The sequence below is a fragment of the Onychostoma macrolepis genome, chromosome 07, assembly GCF_012432095.1.
Source record: "Onychostoma macrolepis isolate SWU-2019 chromosome 07, ASM1243209v1, whole genome shotgun sequence".
Lineage (NCBI taxonomy): Eukaryota > Metazoa > Chordata > Actinopteri > Cypriniformes > Cyprinidae > Onychostoma > Onychostoma macrolepis.
The window spans coordinates 3,932,488-3,949,240 of record NC_081161.1 but is presented as its reverse complement, the minus strand read 5'-3'; the positions used below and the strand labels follow the sequence as shown (position 1 = coordinate 3,949,240).

Genomic DNA, 16,753 nt, shown 5'->3' with positions numbered 1-16,753 from the left:
CGTTGCTAGCGATGACACAGTCTTTTGAAGACTGTGATTGGTTAGTTGTCCAAGAAGGAAACAAGAGTAATTTGCGTACTCTGTTACATGCGTAATTTTTCCTGTTTTACTCACTATCATGCATTATGTGCAACACATTTCTTCTCCCTCTTCATGTTTAGTCCATTTTCTCTGCTGCTAAGAAACTCTTAAGCCTCTTAAAAGTCCTCGTTCGTACTCCTAACAATTTTGGCCCTTAAGACCTTAAGGGTTTTTTTAAGGGTTAAGATGCTTTCTGAATTACTTTTTTCTTTACTTGGATCTTTTCTTTCATTTTAAGAGGAAACACCCTCATTTCTAAGAATTTTCTTAGAATATTGTTATTAGGAGCAGCTCTTAGCACTAAGATTTTTCATGAATACGGGCCCAGGCTTTTATGGCTCATATAGTATGATATACTGAGAATGTGGAGGAAAAACACATCAATTTTATTCAGAGACTCAAACTGAGCAAAAAATATGCAATTTGGTGCAGATGCTGATATTTATATGGCCAAAAAGTGATGAAATTCTGATAGCTTGTAATGTAAATCAGTGAGACCTTTATAACAATATAACAGACTACATGGATGGATGGATGGATAGACAGACAGACTTTTTTAGGGACGAAAGTCATGTAGAGTAATCCAGATTTTAGTGTAACACCTTATTTAAGCTTCCTACTGAGGAATAAGGAAACTTATATAAATGCTTGCTGGTTGAATTAAATAAAATAATCTGGTTTTCCATTAGCGGATTGAAGCATCTGATCTTAATGGTTCAAACCGGAGGACCCTGGTGTCTCCCGTCCAGCACCCGTACGGTCTCACTCTGTTGGGGCCGCACATGTACTGGACAGACTGGCAGAGCCGCAGTATTCATAGAGCGGACAAGGACACTGGGACAAACGCCATCACGGTCCGCTCCAACTTGCCCGGCCTCATGGACATCCAGGCTGTTGACCGGGCAAGACCTTTGGGTAGGTTATAAAGTATATGTTTTTACTGTCATTATTGTTTATTTAATATTTTCATTCTCTAAGCATTTTGCATTGCTTATTGCTAAATAGTGCATTGATTGGCCTCATGTTTCAGAAGAACAATTATGTTCCAAAAAAATAATGTTCCTGTTTTTAGACCTAAATTTATTTTTGTGACCAGTGTTGTTGTTGTACACTAAAACTTTAAAAATGGTTAAACATTCATTAAAATAGAGCTGAAATCAAATCAAATATAAATACTGGATGAAAAACTTGAAATGGATGAAATGTTGCTAATGAACTAAAATATTAAATAATTTTATTTCAACTAAATGAAAGTCATTTTAAGCTGAAGTACTAAAATTACTGAAACTAAAATATAAATTAAATCTAAATAGAAATAAAAAAGACTAATGAAAATGACCAAAGCACATAAAAAAATACTAAAACCTAAACAAAAAATAAAAGCTAATGGAAAATGTTTATAAATAATGGAAGCTTGTTTCTGCCACAGGACATAAACAAATTATAAATAAATAAGATATTTACTTGCAATTCTGAGAAATAAGTCATAAATTCCAAATATAAACTCAAACTTTATCTCGAATCTCAATCTCCTGATTCAAACTTTTTTTCTTTGAATTCTGAAGTTTATATTTTACAGTTCTATTTTTCTGTTTCTGCCACGGAATAAACAATAAAAAATGAATTGGTAATTGTGACTTTTTATCTCACAGGTCTGACCTTTGTTCTTGCAGTTGCAAGTTTATATCTCAATGTAGACTTTTCTTCTCACAATTGCGAGTTTATACCTTAAAAATCTGATTGTCTCTCAATTCTGAGTTCATATCTCACAGTTCAGATACAAAATTGCAAGAAAAAACTTTTTTTTAAATTCTGTGACGGAAACAAGCTTCCATAATAAATACAATAGTATATGAATATTACTTCAACTTCACAGGTGTGTAGTACACTCACTTTTGTTACATAGTGTCTGCTTAATGTCAGGTAAGCATTAAACACTCAGTCTTCATTAACTTTTGTGTCTATTTTCCAGGAAACAATTATAGCAATGTTCTTAAAGTACTTTAATAGTAGGTAATTGTTGAATAATCGTGTGAATTCAAAGGCTTAGCAGAGCTTGGCATGTAATAATACAAAAATGATGTAACTTTCTGGCATAATCGTCCTTCCCCTCCCTGCAGGCTTCAATAAATGTGGCAGGAGAAACGGTGGCTGCTCTCACCTGTGTCTGCCTCGGCATAATGTGACGTCTTGTGCGTGTCCCACTGGTATTCTGCTGAAAAGTGATGGGAGATCATGTGACAATTTGCCTGAAACGTTCCTGCTCTTTTCAAATCGTGTCAGTGTTCGAAGAATCTCTCTAGACACTAATGACCACACAGATGTGTATGTGCCTGTGCCCGAGTTGCATAATGTGATTTCTTTGGACTATGACAGCGTGGAGAGGAAACTCTACTATACGGATGTGTCACTGGATGTTATAAGGTATGCGTCTAATAAAATATAAAAAAAAGAAAAAGTGTGCTTAATTGGATTGAATGAACACTTGCGCTCTTAAGAGTATTAAAAAACAACTGTACTTACATATATTATTAATTAAATTAAAGTCATGGCTATGTTTGTGAACACGCTTAAGTACACTTTTAAAAGTACGCTTTATAAGTACATTCTAAATTGTTTTAAAAATATTTTGTCATGCATTGTTTTTATATTGTGTTAGTGACGTGTTATTTATCCTTGAAATTTCCAGAGATTTTTAGAAGTTAAAAATTTTTTTTTTAATTCTGTCATTTGCTATTTAAGTACAAATAAAGCATTGTTACGCTCTTTTATTATAATTTTTTATTTTGTATTGGTATTTTCTATGAAATATTTCATTCTTTTCAGGCGGGTGGATTTAGACGGCAGCAATATGGAAACTGTGATCAGTCAGGGTCTGAAGACGACTGATGGACTTGCTGTTGACTGGGTGGCCCGTAACATGTACTGGACAGACACCGGCCGTAACACCATTGAAGTGGCTCACTTAGATGGTACGTCTCGGAAAGTTCTGGTGAATAACAGTCTGGATGAACCAAGAGCCATCGCTGTGTTTCCTAGCAAGGGGTGAGAACAGCAAGCTTATTATCAGTTCATTGCAGTTTTGTTGCTTTATGTATTTTTTTGTGAAGAGAAAATAAATCCTGAAAAGTATCTATAAAACCTTTATTCTATTTCTAAAAGGACTGTTTTACCCAGTGTTTGTAGTTTTTTGTATTTATATATTATTTATATTTATTGTATATTATATTATTATTATTTTATATAGATATGTGGTGCTGGAGAGGAGGAGGGCTAAAGAAAATATATAAAAACGTAACATTAGGTTTTATTACATTTTGTTTTTTAACAATTACACACTTTATTACAATTGTAATATTTTTTAATGCATCGTTAAAACTCATACATAGCCTACATTTTTACATTGGCAGTCCAGGATGTGACAAGGCCAGTTTCTCTTGAAATAGCACACTCCTCGGTTTTTAAGAAGTGGCAAAAAATGGAGGTGACTGGGGGGAAAAAGAGATATATTATACTGTTTGCCTTTAAAGTATTTGAGCCTGATTTCCTGAAGGCAAGGCTGAAGAATGCTCTATCTAAATATAAATGCATATATTGTATTTTGACACTTTTGGTCAAACTAATGGTTTAGTTCCATTAGTTACAAAATATCGAACTAAGTTGTATCTGCAGACAAATGATTTTAGAGCTTTTCTGAGTATTAACTTCCCTTTTCTGAGCCACTTTTCATTGACCTTTTGCCAATTGATCTTAATTTCTCATGAATAACTGAAATCAGTTCCCAATGATTTTTAACAGAATAATCACTAGTGTAGTTCATCATATTAAAGCCCTTAACGTTTGACAGCCAGAGAGTGTGTAGGACTTGTCTTCATTTTAAACAATATTTTTACAGCTTCATGTTTTAAAATCCAACAAACGTTTTCATGAAACATTTTGGTTGCAAAGACAGAACCCATGTGATGTGAAGTGGCTGCTTCTGCAGTGGATTAAAATTGTCAAAAGTTCACCTAGTTATGGATTATCCCGCTTATACCATGATCACTTGCTAGCATGCACAACCTAAAACTGTTTTGGACAGATAAAAATAATGGTTAATTTTTATTAGTTATGAGTAAAGTAACACTGTAAGATTGCATTTATTTGAATGAATGAGAGAGAGAAGGGAGCTTTTTAAATAGTTACTTTATTATTACGAATGAATGCATTTCATCATTTTATTCTTTGGCAAGGTTCCTGTTCTGGACAGATTGGGGTCACATTGCAAAGATTGAGCGTGCTTACCTGGATGGCACAGACAGGAAAGTCCTCATCAACACAGATCTGGGATGGCCAAACGGCTTGACACTGGACTATGACACCCGCAGGTAAAAGAGGAAAATTCATTTAAAAGAGTGGAGAGTTATGATAATGATATTGTTGGAAGCTGATAGATGTGCAAAAAGGACCTTCAACCCATATCAACCAAATTCTGATGCAAGATCCATTAAACTGGAAAGTCTTATTACAATCGACACAACATAAGTTCAGCTGTTCAAAAGGCTCAACAAAACAAGCCCAAATTAACAGACCTGCAGCAGCCAAAATAAGCCCAAATATGAGACCATATTTAGAAAATAAGACCAAAAGATCGCAATCCAAGGTTGGCCATATTTATACGCACTTGAAACACCCTTTGATTATAATTAACAGGCATGGCAACAAGAGTGAGTTGTTTGAAAGCAACAACCTTACAAGCATAAACAAAACAGTGCCTCTGTCAATGGCAGTTATCTCATCTTTGGGTACTAATATTACTTTGGTCAAACAGGTTGGTACTCATGCTTCTTGTTCACAGTCATGGTCATCACTATGTTAGTCATTGCAATTTTGTGGGGTTATGCACACCGAATGATTTTTTTTTTTTTTTTTGAGGGGGGAGGGGATTCACTACCACATTTAAACACTGTTATCACTAGATTGCAGTGTGTATGTGGCTTAGATGTAACATACACACTATTGCAGGTTTTGAAAATAATTTTCATTTGAAATGTTGATGTCTTTTCCTTTCTTTCTTCAGTTATACACCTATATAGTTATACTTTGTTTTCAATGCCACTTTACCACTAACAACAACTGGCTTTGACTGTTCAGGTACTTTCCATGAATAAGGCACAGTTAGTGTCCCATTATTGGGGTAAATTAGGGGAAACATCAAAACACCCAAAGTAGCTAGTGACAACTGAGTTAAAATGATAGATAGACAGACAGACAGACATACAGGTGGTGCTGGGGAGGAGGAGGGCGGTATAAATGGGGAAAGAGATTTATTATATTTAAATATATTGTTTTTATATTATTTACTTACTTTAATTATGGTATTTTAGTATTCCATTTTTAAGGGGAAATTGGAGAAAAAAACATTTGGTCCCAACTCAGTGACAACTGAGTTAAAATGATAGATAGACAGACAGACATACAGGTGGTGCTGGGGAGGAGGAGGGCTGCATACATGGGGAAAGAGATCTATTATATTGTTTTTATATTATTTACTTTAGTTATGGTATTTTCAGTAAAATCAAACAGACATTACATCACAAATCAGAGTTTTAACCTCTTAACTGTCACGATTAGACACTTGGCGCTGTTTTTTATTGTCTTTTTTCTCTATCACACATTTTATTAAGCATCGTAAGTTAGATATCATTTGAAATATTAACACTCAAAATGTATAATGTGAAAACAATTTTGAAATCAGACATTGCATTACCATGGAAATGGTACTTTAAAACCTTTCAGTGGGCACCTCCCTTTATTGGGTGGTGTCAAGTGGCATATTACAAAATTTACTACAGTATTTAATCAAAACTTTTCTTATCTTGACAAAATATATCGTTGGCATATTCAATATATTACATATTTGGTGGTAGAAGTAATATTGTGACAAATGTATGTTTTTTTTTTTTTTTTTTTTTTTGCACATTGTCTGAACAAAATCTCACAAGTACCTCAACTTATTTAGACATGAAATTAGATGTTATAGCAATTTTAGATTCCAAAATATTTTGTAAAATATTTATTTTACATACAGTAGTCAACATTTGAAGTGGAACAAAAAAGTTCATCAAAGTTGTCCTAAGACAAGAACGGGTATTTTTGGGGGATTTAGGACAACTTTGAAAGGTATTGATCCACTTCAAATGTTGACTACTGTAAAAATGTACATTTAAATGCTTTCACTTTAGCAAAAATCTGCTGATTGTCATGTTTAAAAGGTTGACAGTTAAGAGGTTAGTCGGTATTTAGACATGCCCCAAATGTTACTGAAAAATAAAACGGCTGATATAATCTTTAGTTTGACCTCCTAATGCTGAATTTCAACATTTTTGGGGGGCATCTCTTATTTTTCACTTTGTTCATCTGCTCTAAAAATGGCTTCTTTTTAAGCTTTTCGGACTCTTTGTACCATAATCATGGCAAGTACCTTCAAACATTTTGGAGAACACATAACTGAAACTTCACGTGATTTCATGTATAGGATCTTTTGGGTGGATGCACACTTGGACCGCATAGAAAGTTCTGACTTGAATGGCAAACTGCGTCAAATTCTCATCAGCCCCGTATCACACCCGTTTGCCCTCACGCAGGTACCTTTCCATATCTGATCCTCACCCTCACTTAATCTGTCACTCACCTGCACCTTCATCACCCTCTGCTCCACTGACCCGTCCTCTTTCACTTATGTCTCTGCATTTTTAACCTTAGCATGTTGTTCTCTTCTTTTGCATCTTTCCATTTTCTGACCCTCCTTTTTCTTCCCATCTTTCCTTCCCCTTTTTTTTACCCCCTTTCTTTGTCCCCAGTTGAAACCGGTATACTCTCCTTTAACTCCTTTTTCCCGAATCTCACAGCAAGACCGTTGGATTTACTGGACGGACTGGCAGACCAAGTCTATTCAGCGAGTAGATAAGCATACAGGTCGTAGTAAGGAAACTGTGCTGGCTAATGTAGAGGGCCTCATGGACATCATAGTGGTGTCGCCACAAAGACAGACTGGTAAGATTGACTTGTTGAGACTGAACTGAAGAGTCTACAAGTGTACTTTTATTTTTACTCTAATGCACAACGCACACTTTGAAAGGGATTTTGTGATATACCATTTGAATTTTAATGATTATTAAAGCAAGACACTACAGGTAGAGTAAACTAATAACTGTTACCATACTTCTCTATTTGATTAATTGCAGTGAATTAAGACTATTGTTTTGTATCAAACGTTTTATGAAATGTTTAAATATGCAGTTGGTGCATTATATGATTAAATGTGCACTAATTTCCAGAACATACATCTGAAAATTGGATAAAGCCACGTTCAAACTTTAAAAAAAAAAATTTTGTTGACACATTAATTTTTTTTTTTTACAAAGGATTTTGTTATCCAGAAAAAAAAAAAAAAAAAAAAAATATATATATATATATATATATATATATATATATATATATATATATAATATATAGTATAGTATAGTACAATACAATATAATAATATTTAAATCCTATCTGTCATCCAATACAATGTTTCCCAACACTGGTCCTAGAGGCACCCAACACTGCACATTTTGTTTGTCTTCTTATTAAAACAAACTAAATTAAAATTCGAAACAAATTCATTGGCTCATTTGAAGAGAAGTCCTGGAATACTTTCATCAGAGAAGGAAGATGTTCAAAATGTGTGCTGCTGGTCTTTTGTACGCTTATGTGCAATTCAATTTCAAGTAATTATATTAAATATTAATGTCGCATATAAACAAGTGTAGTTTCATCATGTGTAATGTGTTTTTTAAGCATGTTGTGTTTAGTAATATTTTCAAGATAGTCAATGATATACAAACATTGAGCATGAAGAAATGTTACCATTGCCATTGAAACGAATGCATCCGTAAGCTTTACTTTGTCTTTCTAGGAACAAATCATTGTAGTGTGAATAATGGGGGCTGCACACACTTGTGTCTTGCGCGGGGTAACAGTTTTGTGTGCGCATGTCCAGATGAAACTGACGGCAGACCTTGCTCTACAAGTGAGTTCAACGTGCAATTATTATTTTCAAGAAATGACTGTTAAACACTGAGATGGTACACAAATGAATATATTAATGGCATGACTGTTTACATCTACCAGTTTACCATCTGTGTTATTGTTGTATTATTTATAGGGATGCATGATATTATTGGACCAATATCGGAATCAGCCGATAATGGCTTTAAATGTACATATCGGCATTGGCCCGATATGAAAAATTATGCCGATATGTCTTGCCGATAAGAGGAATATGTTAACTCACATGTGCTCAGGGTGTGCTAGCGTTCTTGAAGCAAAGTTTTGCCTGAGTGGTGATTAGATTCAATGTTTTGGATCGCTGCATTTAAACTGAGGATGCACGTAAAGAATGACACGTTCAGTGTGTGATAGAGTAAACGGTAATAGCACGTGCAGCGGCAGCCTTCCCCGGGTCCTAATGCCCGCTCAGTAAGGAGTTTTAATTCCGTAGGGGGGGCTGTTGGCCTACTTTTAATAAAATGAAAGTAAAATACACACATAAAATTTAGACTGTTTCTCTGATTAAATAAAGCAGTAATTGATGTCATATACTCATGAGTATGTTTTGATTTAAAAGTCAGAAGCTATAACTTACATCACAAACATGACACTTGAAAATTAAATAATTTTATATATACTGATTTATTCATTAATGTGTATTGTTATAATTTTTTTAACAAATTATGAGCTCTAAAAGATTTCTCAGAATTTTTACAACTCTTGCTTTAGACCATCTACAAATGTTAAAGCATAAAATAAAATGTTAAGGTTACTAGTGCATCTTTCTGAAAAAAAAATGCAGCTATTGATATATAGTTTATTTATAGTTATTTTTAAAGCTTCAATGTACTGTCATTATAAAATAACTTCATTATTGTTTATTTAATTCTAACAAATAAGGTCTTGTTAAAAACTATGTAAAATTAAAAATAATTTGACTATTTCCACACAGGAGAGACTTGGTGTTTCCAAACAAAAGGAAATATATCGGCATCGGCCAAAATGAGTTGAAAAATATCGGCATATCAGATATCGGCAAAATCCAATATCGTGCATCCCTAATTATTTATGTATGATTGTATTTAATAATATTTTGGGGCAATAGTAATTTATTAGTAATATTATGTATTAGTTTTTGTTATTTCTAATTCTATTTATCTTTAGTTGATTACAATTGCAACACTGATTATCATTATCAACCAGATTAAACCAATATTCTGTTATCTAGAAATTTGAATAAGAATATGCCTATATGAATCAGAATTTTGGTCTATGTAAGCATCTTTCCATTGCAAGTGAATAATAATTGCATGTCTTTATTATTAATTAAATAAAATAAAAAATAGCATACTGTAAATAGAGTCTGTAATATTTCAATGCTGTTTCTGGACTAGTCTCTGGTTACATTCCTACGGCATCTGAGAAAGACTCTAAAGGTACTCAAGCCCCCAAAAAACACCCCACAGAGAAACCTCATCAGGGCCTGTCAGGGGTCAAGTAAGTCAACTGCAGCTATCCAGTCTAAAAAAAAAAGTTTTCTTTAAGAATTAAGTGAAATATTGTCAGTATAATCCAATCATTTTCTCCTTAGTTGTACAGATGCAAGTCTCAATCAAGAGGACTGCATCCAGAACAATGTGGTGTCTGCACCTCGTGGTAAATGATTACAACTCTGATTTTAAATAGTTTCATAAGAGTAAATCAAGCATGAATTGACCATTTACACTTCTCTGTATGAAGATGAGAGCCCTCATATCAGCTACGTGATTGGTGGAGCTCTTTCAATACTGGCCATCCTGATACTCATCGCTGCATTCATTATTTACAGGTAAGGTTAAATGAAGCACTTTATGAATGCATTACTTTTCCCAGCTGCTCAAGATGAATATTTGATTATGTTGTTATTGTTTGCTTTCAAGGCACAAAAAATTCAAGTTTGCAGATCCAGGAGTGAGCAACTTGACTTACAGCAACCCTTCATACAGGACATCAACACAGGAGGTTAAAATAGAGACTGCACAGAAACCCGCGATAAACAACCAGCTGCGATATAAAAAAGAGGTATTGTTTTCATTCATTTAGATGTGCTGTTGTTGTTTGACGTCAGCCATGACTGATATAATTGTTCTCATCAAGATGAACTGGTTTTATATTTTTCATGAGCAGTATTTTACAGAGTCTCAGATCCCGCTCATCTTTTTTTTTTTTCCCCCATGTTCTCCATGACAGCTCAATCATCCTTACAACTCCCTTTCTCCTTTCATCTTTTGACATCCCCCTTTTATTTTCATCAGAATGGCAAACAAGGTAGTTCAACAAATTGGGAAAATATTGCTTCCCATATTTAAAGTCAGCCGTGTGATTGTGACCAACTGCTTGATCTCAAATCCAGCATCTTTTTCTTCTTGCATGTAATAAGATTTTTGCATTTGAGTGCAAAAAAAGATAGCATTTATAGTTGTTACAATGTGTTAAAATGATAATACATTGTTATAGACTGGTTTCTTAGTATATTCTGCCTGAGGTTGCATGAAGTGTGAGCATTGCCTGTGAAGTGCAGTGGTTGCAGTGTTCGTTTGTTTTTGTTTTTGTTTTTTCTTTTCTTAATGCCATAAAAAGAAGTACTGTACTGTTTTAAAATTAACATTTAAGTTCCCCAACTAGTCAGTGCATCACATTATAGAAGTAAAATGGGTTGTGAATGCAATTTCATGTTGACTTGATGATTGTAATTCTATACATTACAATAACTGTTCTATAATATATACAATGTATACTATGTACTGTATACATAAATAACTATACTACTAAAATTAGTGGAAAAAAGTGTGCTCAATTGTGTTGAATATAATGTGCATGTGAACTTGATTTATAATTTGTGTCGTTCAATATTAAATGTAAAATTAATATATTTTAAATATGCTAAATTTCAGCTTCTTCATACAAATGTGAAATGACAAATATATTTAAATACATGACATACGAGTTTTAATAGAAATGAAATTGGGGTATATTCCAGTTTACCATAAATGTTTGTAGGTACAACCAGCTATAAACTTTAATCATATTTTTAAAACAATAGAAGTAATCCAAGATGTAGATGAGTTTGTTTCTTCATCAGATCTGGGTAAATGTATAATTACATCACTCGCTCAGCAGTGGATCCTCTGCAGTGAATGGGTGCCGTCAGAATGAGAGTCCAAACAGCTGATAAAAACATCACAATAATTCACTCCAGTCCATCAGTTAACATCTTGAGAAGATAAAAGCTGTGTGTTTGTAAGAAACAAATCCATCATTAAAATGTTTTAACTTTAAACCTTTGCTTCCGGCTAAAATATGAGTCTATAATCCATAATAACGCTTCCTCCAGTGAAAAAGTCCATCCTCTGCTGTCCTCTCACATCAAAGTCCACCCACATATTTGTTTAGAATTGTTTTGGGCTGTTTTTGCTTGTAAACACTGCTTGATCTGTGCCAATTTCTCTCCTGATTAAGAGGAAATGACTTTTTCACTGGAGAAATCAATATTATGGATAGAGGACTCGTATTTTAGCCAAAAGCGATTGTTTAAAATTAAAAAACATCTTTATATATTTTTCTCTTATAAACACACAGCTTTTTGCTTCACAAGACATTAATTGATGGACTGGAGTGGTGTGTTGTGTATTGAGATTCTGACGGCACCCATTCACTGCAGATGATCCATTGCTGAGCAAGTGATGCAATGCTACATTTCTCCAAATCTGATGAAGATACAAACTCATCTAGATCTTGGATGGCCTGAGGCTGAGTACATTTTCATTTTGGGGTGAACTATTTCTTTAAGTGGGTCAAAAGCACTCTAAATTTCAACTTAATGCATTTAATATAAATTCAAATTATAATACATAACATAACATATTTTTAACATTCAGTTGCAATTAACATGCAGTTAAGTGTCTGAAAACATTGCATGCATTATACACGCATGTTCTTTTAAATTATATTATTTTCATATTAAGTGCTCTTTTTAAAAGTATGCTAAAGTGCACTTCTTTTTCACGGTAATTAGTCAAACCAAAATGTATTCAGACACCTTCAACATTTCTCACATTATCATCGTTTATTCACTATAGTTTAGAAAATGGTAATAAAATATGACGAGTTAAACCGTGTCAGAACAAATTCATCTTGATAATGTCATAACTTTGATAGAAAGGTATGTAATGAATTCAGTTGAATAGCTGTCAGCTGTTAAATTTAAGTACACAATTAAATATCAATTTAGCTCAACCAATTACCAAGCAATGCTTCATTTTGTTCAGTCTGTGGTGTAAAAAGGTTGCATTAGCAATTAAAGAGAAACACGTCAGCAAAACATGGTCAGATCAGAGTGTCTGAATAATTTTTGATCCCAAATTTTACCGTTAGTCCACTGTATGAAGAATTTTTGGGTGTAATATGTCACACCTTATTTTGCTATGCTCACTTACATAAATGAACTATAGTGTCCTGCACCCACTAGTAAAAAATTATATCTGGTGTCTGAATAATGTTTGGTTTGACTATGTCTGCCAAATCGAATCTCACTTCAAATGCTATCTGTAGGTCCAGGGCGTTTGTGATGGAGGCTACACTAAAGAGAAGATCCGCATCGTGGAAGGCGTGTGTCTGCTCTCAGGAGACGATCTTTACTGGGAAGACTTGAGACAGTTGAAGGTGTGCCGAGGAGCCGGGCTTCATGCCTGTATGCGCACGGATACCGTCTCGCTACAGGCGAGCTCTGCCTCTCTGAACGACGGAGAGACCGAACAGCTGCTGCAGGGCGACCAATCAGAGTGCTCGAGTCTCAGCACCGCCCACGCCGTGACGGCTCAGCATCACAGCGCGCATCCCGACACCGGCTGGGTCCCCAACCGTAAAGCCTCTACTGAGAGCGAAGTGTGAAACTGTACTAACAAACACGGTCACCATGGGGGCAGAAACTTCTGACCAGAAAAAGGCTTGAATACACTGTTATTAGAAGTCAAACAGGTAGGTACGGTCATACGGACCATATATATATATATATATATATATATATACACACACACTAGTGCTGTCAAACGATTAATCGCATCCAAAATAAGTTTTTATAATAATATGTGTACACTGAGTATATATATATATATATATATATATATATATATATATATATATATATATATATATATATATATATATATATATATATATATATATATATATATATATATATATATATATATATATATATATATATATATATATATATATATATATATATATATATATAATACAAACACATTCATGTATATAATTAAGAAAAATGTTATGTATATATTTGAAGAGTTCATTTGCAAAAACGGATAACTCATTCAAATTAATCGCAATCAGACTGCAGTTTTTTTTTTTTTTTTTTTTTTGATTAGGTTAAAAAATAACTAAAACATACAGATAACTAACACAATAAAAACATAACATAATAAAATATGATTTTTGAATATTTCAAAAAACAGAGTTATCCGTTTTTGCAAATAAACCCTTCATTTATATAAAATATAAGAATATAAATGTATATACATGTAAATATTTTCAAAATATATACTGTATGTGTGTGTATTTATATATGAAGACTTAATTTGCAAAAACAGATAACTCTGTTATATTTTCAAAAATCATGTTTTTTTTTGTGCACTCTCAATCAAACTGCAGTTGGGTTATTTTGATTGGGTTCAAAAATAGCAAAAACAATACAGCTAACTAACACAATAAAACACAATATAAACATGATAACATAATAAAAAACATGATTTTTGAAAATTAAAAAAAACCCCGGAGTTATGTTTTTGCAAATAAACTCTTCATATACATAATAAATATACACAGTACACATACATGTATTATGTAAACAAAAACTTTTCTTTTGGATGCGATTAATCACGATTAATTGTTTGACAGTGCTAATATATACATATATATACTTAAGCAACTGACACAGAGGAAAGCTAATGCATACATACACCAACAGCCAAATTAACTGTAAATAGATTTGAGACAGACCTCATACTTGAAAGTTTCCTTTGCATTACTCTAAACGTCAATAATACACACATAAAAACGGTACGGCGACATTCGTGCACACAAACCCTCCATCATCTCGCTCAGTTCATCTGGATCGCCTCTCCTCTCCTCTCGGACTACGCAACGGCTTTTTGTAAACTACGGAGAAGGACGAAGCACGCTGGAGTCAGAGACCTTGTGAGAAGGAAACAGAAAGAGTCTGACAGATATTTTGAGCCTTTTTTTGTATACGAGAGAAACTCTTTGAAGTAAACTGCTTTTTGTTTCTAATGCGAGCTCATGTTTCCAGTCCACGGACTGTCGGTTTAGTAAACGCTCTCTCGCGAGGTGTGTCAGCATCCAGCCCTCATCTTGCCACGATGAAATGTATTTATGGACTTTCTGTACTTTGGATTGGGTTTTTAATGTTTTCTTCTTTTGAAGTAGTTTTAAAAGCATCAGGACTGTTGAAAGACTCGTTCTCACACGTTTGTGATGGTGCCAAAGGACAGAATTCACACACTCATGAAGAATCTGTTTTTTAGTTACACTGAATATTTCTTAATAAATTACAATCCATTTTAAAGAGTATTACAGTTGTTTTGTCAAGGATGAAGCCAGTTTTTAAATATATATGTACGCCGGGTGTCAAAAGTTTGGAATAATTAAGATTTTTTTTATGTGTCTAAGGTTGCATTTATTTGATCAAAAATACAGTTGTGACACATTACGATTTTAAAGAACTGCTTTCTGTTGTAATATATTGTAAAATGTAATTTATTCCTGTGATGCAGCGCTGAATTTTCAGCATCATTACTCCAGTCTTTAGTGTCTAATATGCTGATTTACTGCTCAAGAAAAGTTTCTTATCAAAGTTGAAAACACATTTTCTGCCATTCAAATGTCTGAGGTAAAAGAAAGAAAAGAAATGAATCGTTTTATTCATCAAGGATGCATTCAGTTAATCACAAGTGACATTTATAATGACACAAAAGATTTCCATTTCAAATACACGCTGTTCTTTTGAACTTTCCTAAAAACAAAATGCACAAATGTATTAAGTAGCACAACTGTTTTCAACATTTATAATAAGAAGAATCGCTATTAATATTTGAACACCAAAAGTAATAGTAGTAAATACAACCTTGGTGAGCATGAGACTTTACAAAAACGGTAAAAAATGTTAATTATTCCAAACTTTTAACTTTTACGGTACATGGTTCTGGCTTTTCTTCTTTTGATGTTAAAAATATGTTCAGAGTTTATTTAGCAACCAAAACAAACCACAGTCAACCAGTAAAGCACCTTTGCACTTGCACATGATTTAGCCGTCTATGAAACGATAAGGCTATGCTAATGTGTAGGTGAATGCGACTGACGGGTGAACGTCACAAAATCTGTCAGGATCATGTCCAGGTCATGTTTACCCCAAAATGAAAAGAAATAAGACGCAGTTTTGTTCGAATTTTCTAGGAGTAATCCCATTATTTCTCAATACCGTAATGCAAATAATAATAATAATAGATTCTCGTTATTGTAATATATTTGAATTGTAAAGTATTTATACACCGTGGTAGTGTTTTTGTATTGCCTTTATACTGTAATACCATAAATAAAACAAATACTGTACTTTAATTCATTAGAATCCAGTATGAGATGTTATTTAGGATAATAAGCGTGAGAACGTATTTAATGTTCATGAAAATAAACTCACTTTGCAAAAGTGCTAAACATTCTAAAATAGACTTTTCTTTTTATTTTGGGTTGAGCTTGACTTGGACGTGTGTTTTTGTTGTTGTCGTTCTTGTGAGGTTCACCTCTATATTTGGAAATGTTTATGATGCTTTCGGATTTGTTTTGTACAGGTTTATTTTCTGTAAAGTTTCTTTTGAGGATTGTTATGAACCCATATGTATTTGAGTTCTCAAAACCACCTTGGAGGAAGTTCTCCAGGGTTCAGGACTATGTTTTTGCTGCTAAAACTCATGGCGCGTTCAGGCCACACAGTAGTTTATTGGTCTTGGCAGCTCAGATTGTTGGCTGACGAGGCAAGCGGAGATGAACGCTTGTTTAGTTCCTCTTCCTCCCCTCCTTGTTTTTCAGAAAAGATGTCAGATTTTCACAGTGTATACAGAGTCTTTTGAACAAACATGCATTAATTTTATTCATTTAAATTATATAACCACTTCATTTGTTTGTAGGGTTGGTGCCAGTTATTTAACAGAGTGCTCTTTGTCCTTTTTTTTTTTTTTTTTGTTCCAGTCACATGTAACTGCTGTAAGTTAACTAAGATATATTTATAATTTTCATTGGTTGTAACTTGTATGTAAATATGAAGATGCTGTATATGTAGTTCTCCTTTGCAATACTAACAAGCTGTGTGTGACAGTGATTTACTTTGCTTTTTCTATCTTTAATATAAAACTGCATTTGCTTTTGAATACAAATATGGTACTTCTTTTAAATTTTGTTAAACATTTATTACATTTTACATCACAATTCACAGATTTCTAGAAATCTATCAGCCATATAC

The 16,753-nt window shown here is 33.5% G+C and overlaps 1 protein-coding gene across 4 annotated transcripts in view; it reads left to right on the top strand.

The window, feature by feature from the left end:
* Positions 1-13,226, top strand: part of lrp4 (low density lipoprotein receptor-related protein 4) — a 98,327-nt gene extending 85,101 nt beyond the window's left edge. For 2 of the 4 annotated variants that reach the window (XM_058782234.1, XM_058782237.1), the window contains 12 exons: positions 771-996; positions 2,202-2,505; positions 2,908-3,126; positions 4,314-4,448; positions 6,599-6,707; positions 6,924-7,116; positions 8,024-8,137; positions 9,552-9,654; positions 9,749-9,813; positions 9,898-9,985; positions 10,077-10,218; positions 12,748-13,226. In XM_058782234.1, the coding sequence (XP_058638217.1) occupies positions 771-996; positions 2,202-2,505; positions 2,908-3,126; positions 4,314-4,448; positions 6,599-6,707; positions 6,924-7,116; positions 8,024-8,137; positions 9,552-9,654; positions 9,749-9,813; positions 9,898-9,985; positions 10,077-10,218; positions 12,748-13,086 (2,037 nt within the window). In that variant the 3' untranslated portion in view covers positions 13,087-13,226. Of the gene's footprint in view, positions 1-770; positions 997-2,201; positions 2,506-2,907; positions 3,127-4,313; positions 4,449-6,598; positions 6,708-6,923; positions 7,117-8,023; positions 8,138-9,551; positions 9,655-9,748; positions 9,814-9,897; positions 9,986-10,076; positions 10,219-10,386; positions 10,465-12,747 lie in introns of all 4 variants that reach the window. The other 2 variants (XM_058782236.1, XM_058782235.1) reach the window with 2 other exon arrangements.
* The last annotated feature ends 3,527 nt before the right edge of the window (positions 13,227-16,753 follow it).